Source organism: Lathyrus oleraceus, chromosome 3 (assembly GCF_024323335.1).
Source record: "Lathyrus oleraceus cultivar Zhongwan6 chromosome 3, CAAS_Psat_ZW6_1.0, whole genome shotgun sequence".
Classification (NCBI taxonomy): domain Eukaryota; kingdom Viridiplantae; phylum Streptophyta; class Magnoliopsida; order Fabales; family Fabaceae; genus Lathyrus; species Lathyrus oleraceus.
The window spans coordinates 231,227,688-231,234,445 of record NC_066581.1 but is presented as its reverse complement, the minus strand read 5'-3'; the positions used below and the strand labels follow the sequence as shown (position 1 = coordinate 231,234,445).

Genomic DNA, 6,758 nt, shown 5'->3' with positions numbered 1-6,758 from the left:
CACAAATACTTTCTTTCACATGACACCACACAATGCATTCTCCTTTTTATTTAATTTTTACACCTTAGTGCCATGATAGTGGACACTTCCACAATTAATAATAATCTCTAACTTTTCCTTTTATAAAAAAATTCAGACACTTTGAAGAGAAAACACATTAAAATTATTTATGAGAGTGTGAATTTATGATTGTAGGGGTGGCAAAACGGGTCCGACTTGCTGGGTCATGTCCGTTTTGTCCACCCTTTAGTGCGAGTCGAAAAAAAGATTTAGATCCTCATCCTCTAATATGTTTATCCTATTCTGTTTTTTTCGCGGACTTTTACGGACACGTGTATTTATATAAATTTTTGTATTTTTAGGTTTAAAGAGCGCAGTGTCCGCAGACTTTCTCCACCCCACCCTCATTTTTTTGCATTTTTAGACTCACATCCTTAACTAGCACCACCCCAGTCTGAGTCATTTTTTAAGCTACGATACCAGTTTGCCACCCCTATGAGATGGTACTTGCCACTCTACACAATGACAAAAAATTGATCTCTAAAATAAAACATATTTTCTTCCATTCAAAAAAATAAAAAACAAAAAGCAAAAATGAATAAAAGCAGTGTCTCTCCAAAAGAAAATGACACTTGTTGTTAATCTTGCAGCACGAGTTAGTTCACTATCTCTTCCTTTCCTCTTTCAAACCCTAACCATTTCTCAATTTTTTCATCTCCCCCAACCAAAATCAAACAAAATTCTCCAAAAACAAAATCCAATAATAACACAATAATCCATTTTCTCACCAACACTTTCTCAGTGTAATCTCAAATGGGTGAACCAAACACGTCCCAAGGGAATGGACACTGAACTTCTCTCACTTCTTCTTCTTCTTCTTCTTCTGCATTGTACTTCCAATGGGAAAATCCGAAGAAGAACAACATCTGCCACGTGGCGCTACCTCATCGGATCGACCGCAGAATGCGGAAACAGAGTGTCGGCGCTGTTGTTGTTGTTCTCAGATTCAGAAACTCGTTGGTTTCAGATGCATTCTCGTTTTTCTCTTCTCTCTTGCTTTGTTCCTCTCTGCTTTGTTCTGGTTGCCTCCGTTTCTTCACCTCGCAGATCAGAAGAATCTGCACGATGATTCCAAATATAAAGGTTCGTTTTTTTCTTCAATTTTATGCTATTTTTAGCCCTATTTTTTGGATTTGTCGGTGGCTGCATTGTTTTGTGGATATACTACTAGATCCGTTTCTGTTTTTGGTTTTACAAAAATTAAAGTTTAGATTTTTTCGTTAATTTTAAATTTTAACGCCGTTAAATTAGGGATAATCTATAAATAATTTCGCTTCTCAAGTGATATTTAATTGGGTATTTTAAGAATTAATGACTCGTTTAGTTGTTTTTTTTTACTATGGTAGTTTTGTTTATTAGCTAATTAAAGAGGTAACCTTGTTTGTAGGATATTTTTATTTATTTATTTCTATCTATTCTTGTAATTACTTTCCTTACATCTATTTTTAGTAAGGTTTTGATGATTTGATTTTGCACTTTTGAAAGTTGTTTTGGGACTGCATTGCCTAGTTTTAACATTATCTTTTTACATTTTTATACTTTTAAGATGTTTAAAATCAATATTGGTAATAATGTTAATCAAGAAATGGATTTTCTATTTCATTATAAGTTTCTATGAATAGAATATTTTTCTTGTTTTGGAATGTGACACAAAGTGTATGATTTCTGACATGAATCAGCTGACTAGTTTGTGGTCTATCTCAGAAATATTGCAATTGTGGTGTAGCATTAGGCTATCTAGCAAGTTGGGTTGATGTTAATATAACTCCGTCTCTATTTGTAAGACTCTCTTGGCTAATGCAAAAGAATTATGAAAAGTAGTACTAGGCATCCTTGAGACGAGCTCAGCTTATAGAGACTCAAGTATAATGGGATGCTAACATTGAGTAGTTTGAGATGATTGATGGAGTATTTTAGTGCCTTGTTTCTTCCCCCAAATAGCTAGCATTTAAGGGAGGTTTTTCCAAGTGCTTGAATATTTATCAATTGGTATTAGAGTTGGATAGAAACATGGTTTTAGATTGAACATTATAGCGGAATTTGATCCATGTAGCCGGCCACACTTAGTGGGATAAGTCTTGGTTGTTGTTGGTTCAGGAAGAGTTGGCTGTTGGTGGTCTAGGAAGAGCCAAGTACAGAAGGGCTGACGGGAAAAGGTCAAGTAAAGCGTTGTAGACAGTGTAGCAGCCAATGCATTGGCTCTCTGGGGTGGTGCTATGATAGAGACTTGGGTATTATGGGGTGATCATCGGGTAGTGTGAGATGCTTGGTGGAGTATCTAACTGACCTGGTTCTACCCCAAGTGCTTGAATACTTATCAGAGTCATGGGGCAACAATGCAGTTATTTCCATATGATTAGAAGGCCACAGATTGGGTTGTGCAAAGAAAGGCTGTCTACAATAGATAGACAGTGATATTGGGTCTGGCCTTTCCTGGACCTTGTATGGCGGGAGCTGTGATTGAGCTGGGAATGTGACATCAAACTTAATTCCTGTAATCTTAAAATTTTAAAGCTTTCTGCTTGATGAGAAATTTTTCAATATTATGCCATTGCATTGCCGCGGCATTGTGATACCATATGCTCGGCCACTAGTTAGCTCTCATTGTTATTCAAATCATTACAAACTTCTACCTCATACATGTCTGTTACACCCAGCACACTTTTTAACCATTGGAGATTCCGAATGTCGAACTGCCACACAATTTCTCTTACAAATTTAGGGATTAGCAAACATGTTATAACTTTTAAGTGATTGCTTGAAGAATAAAAAGAGCTTAAGCGAGGAAATGAAATAGAAATATCAAGCGGTTTAACATTGGATTACAAAAAGGAGTTGTGGAGGTAGGGACAATCAACAGGCGGCAACTGGAAATTTGGTTATTCAGTTTCAATATTGGATGCCGCTGTTGGTAATTGGGATAACTGTAGTTCCTTAATATTAAGCATCTTGCATTGTGCCTCTGCATAACATTATACTTTAAATCTCATTATTCAATTTCTATTCCATTCTCTAGAAAATAAATAAATTCAGTATCTCCTTACATGTTGTCATCATCAAATTTAAAATATTTTACTGAATTTTCTTTATGCTTCTTTGCTCCTATATGTCTCATTTTATTAATAATTTTGATCCATTGTAGTGTTAAAGTTGTATCACTTAGTTGTACATTGACAGTTCGCCACACCACTAAAAGAGGCTGACTGTACCAACAAATACTGACAAAATCAAACTCTTTTAATAATAATGACAATTTATAAAATCTATTTGCTTAATGATAATTTTATTAATTCTGCAGGTCATGATATTGTTGCAAGCTTTATTGTTCATAAGCCGGTCACTGTGCTAGAAGATTACAAATTGCAGCTCGCACGGGAAATTTTTGATGAGATAGAAGCTCCCTCTACTACAACAGTACACCTCTCTCTTAGTAGTTTCCTTTAATGCCCTATATTAATATTCACATATTGATGTCATTCTCTTTTTTTCTTTAAAAAAATTCAGGTGAACATCTTGTCTCTAGACCCGTTACCTCGGCCAAACATGACAAAAGTGGTATTTGCAGTCGATCCTGATGGTGGTGAATACTCAGAAGCGTCTTCTCCCGCCATAAGTTTGATAAGATCATTATTTACGTCCTTGGTGATACACCAATCAGTTCTCCAGCTCACTTCATCCTTATTTGGAGATCCCGTCTTTTTTGAAGTGCTGAAATTTAAAGGAGGAATTACTATAATTCCACAACAGAATGCATTTCCTTTGCAGAAAGTGCAAACAAAATTCAATTTTTCTTTGAATTTTCCCATATATCAAATACAAGTACATTTCAATGAGCTGACAAATCAGCTAAAGTCTGGATTACATCTGACATCCTATGAGGTTTGTTAAACTTCTTTCTTTTCTTTCTGTTTCTATGGAATATACCACTTATTGTTATTGGGATTTCTAGAAGATTTCTGATAACATGTTAATCATAGGCTATGCCATGCTAATATTGATTGGGTTTATCGGTTGGTTGCAGAACTTGCAAGTCGTCTTGTCAAATTCTGAAGGTTCAACAGTAGATGCTCCCACGATTATTCAATCCTCGGTTCTACTTGCGGTTGGGATTCCTCCATCCAAAAAGAGGCTAAAGCAATTGGCGCAAACCATCATGGGACCTCATAATCTTGGCTTGAATAACACTGAGTTTGGTAGGGTTAAGCAAGTCAGACTTTCAACCATCTTGCAGCACTCCCTTAACGGAAGTGATACCGGCTCCGCGAGATCACCTGCTCCTGCTCCAGTGCCTCATTCCTCACACCATCACCACCACCACCACCATCATCATCATCACCACCATCATGATACCCATCTAACTCCTGCAACTTCTCCTATACCCGCACCTGCACCTACACCTAATCCTTGGGAGGGTGTAACTACACCTGGAGTTGGTTCTCCCGCATCTACAAAAAGTGCACCTACACCTCAGAAAAGTTCTCAAGCTCATCCTCCTGATTGCCCATTTGAGCGTAGAAAAAGGTCTACGCGTAATGCTAGGAGACATACTTATCTAACACCTTCCATTGCCCCTAGCATTGAACATCATCACCATGTTCCTATTTCATCACCAAAACCACAGGTTGAACCTCCTACACATGCCTCTCATTCAGTACCTGCTTTAAGTCCTTTGCCAAATGTAGCTTTTGCTCATGCGGAGCCCCCACCTAAGAGCGGCCCTGCTGCAGAACAACCACCCACACAGTTTCATGGGTTATCAATATCACCATGTGAGTAAGCTTAATGATATAAAAGTAGTTTTTTGTTCAATGCTAATGCTTTATTACTCGTCAGTTGCAAATTAGAGACATCTTATTTTACAATTTTTTTTGCGCTTGCATTTAAAACATTCATGATCTATTAGTGATGTTAAAACTGGTTGTGGATAGGGGTTACTCAGTTTATGAATGAATTTATAAGTAGTTAGCCTAATGAAGTTCGGTTTGATGGGAAGGTGAAAGGGAGGAACCTCCAAAAGGGTTACCAAATTTGACATTATAAGTAGTTAGCCTAATGAAGTTCCAATTTGATATTATAATTATTTTATTTTTGTTCTCATCTTAATACATTTTTCTTTTTTGTTCTCATGTATTATTATTTCTTGTGAATTGATATCTTGTTTTTTTGCAGCCTCTGCAGGTTGTCTTGGAGCTGTTAAATGGACATCTTTAATATTTGTTGTACTTATGTTACATGTGTGACAAAGTGCTAAACTTGTACCATTTGGAAAAGATAAAACTAGATTACTATGAATGTGAGCTACGCAAAGTGTGAGCTACACATGTATGAGTGGATGTAAGTTGTCATCATTGGTGTAAATAGTTGATTAAAAATATCCAGATGGTGTATGTACCCATTTTCAGGTCAAAGTCCATAAGTGGCAGGCCTTGATTACATGCATTACCTTTGTTTTGTTATGTAAGATGAAAAAAAAAGAGAGAAGTAAAGAAACAATTTTCTTTTAGTTTCTAATCCCTTCAATAAATTTCTATGTATGGTTTATTAGTCAGTACCAAAGTTAATGTTGGATGAGGTGACAAGGAAAATGTTTCACCAGTGGCAATGATGGCAATTGAAATCACGATTTTTTTTGTTGCAATGTTAATGCTTCTAGTTCATCTCTTCCCCTGTTTTTCTATCTTCATGAGCTAAATAACCAACTTGTAACCATCGCTAAAGAACATACTTTTTCTAATATTTCTGTACGAAATTGTAGAGATTAATCTTTAAAGTTGGATATAACCACAAATACTGTTGTTGTAGATAATTTTTTTTAATTGATAAAAAATTATGAATATTTTATCATGATTTATGTAATAATTTTTTTTGACGACTTTAGTTTATTTGCACAATTTCATGATAAAGTTGACTTATTCAAATAGAGGTTTTTGGGATTATTTAGAAGTTTTTGTACGAATTTACTTTTGTTTTTTAGGTGGTTTATTAATGAAGGCATGGTACTATAGTAGCTCCCACCTTTCATGTGAAGGGTGTCGTAGATTGCACATGATCTCTGCTCGTGAAGAATAATATAAAAAATAAAAAATATTTACTCATATTTTTGAAAGATATGACACCGAGGCGAAAAGATCCTGTCATGTGAATTGCCTCTGACGTTTGAATGAAGCCACCTTTCAATGCGTAATGGGATGAGATGATGCCCACTTGTTCCGAAATCACGGATGATTCAACTCCATTGTAATTGTAGATTCAGGTGAAACTATTTAATTTTTAAGTTACGAGAGTGTACACACTAAGAAAATAAATGTGAATATAATATTTTTTTAATTTAAAATTTCAATTTATTTTATGCTATTAAATACGTCTCTTCATTAATTCCTAAGAATATTTCTCCCTATGTTAACTAGATGTATTATGTTCAGATTCCACTTTGAGAATATATTAATGTTAAAATTTTTAAAGTAGAGTTTTGTTATCTATTGTGATCACCTTTGTCTAAAGAGATTAATATTTGTTGTTGCTAGTAGAATGAATAGTCATGTATTTTAGTTAATCACTTTACCTCTATATGATTTGTGTACGAGGGTATATGAGTTGTAATCTATTTTACTTAATCATTTCACATTTACCGATTTCGTGTTTGAGAGATTGTGGAGCGATATATTTAAAATGACCCAAACCTATTTAGCATTTATAGA

General features: G+C 35.2%; 1 protein-coding gene across 1 annotated transcript; it reads left to right on the top strand.

Moving 5' to 3' along the window:
* The first annotated feature begins 591 nt into the window (after nt 1–591).
* On the top strand, nt 592–5,563 carry LOC127126497 (uncharacterized). Its single transcript, XM_051055428.1, has 5 exons — nt 592–1,143; nt 3,359–3,474; nt 3,565–3,939; nt 4,082–4,829; nt 5,230–5,563. Exons 1-5 carry the CDS (start codon nt 900–902, stop codon nt 5,298–5,300), a joined length of 1,554 nt encoding a protein of 517 aa, XP_050911385.1. The 5' UTR covers nt 592–899; the 3' UTR covers nt 5,301–5,563.
* The last annotated feature ends 1,195 nt before the right edge of the window (nt 5,564–6,758 follow it).

Coding starts and splice junctions, on each gene's coding strand:
- LOC127126497 (XM_051055428.1), top strand. CDS start 900: ATGGGAAAATCCGAAGAAGAACAACATCTGCCACGTGGCGCTACCTCA. Junction 1,144..3,358: donor CGATGATTCCAAATATAAAG/GTTCGTTTTTTT, acceptor TTAATTCTGCAG/GTCATGATATTGTTGCAAGC. Junction 3,475..3,564: donor AAGCTCCCTCTACTACAACA/GTACACCTCTCT, acceptor AAAAAAATTCAG/GTGAACATCTTGTCTCTAGA.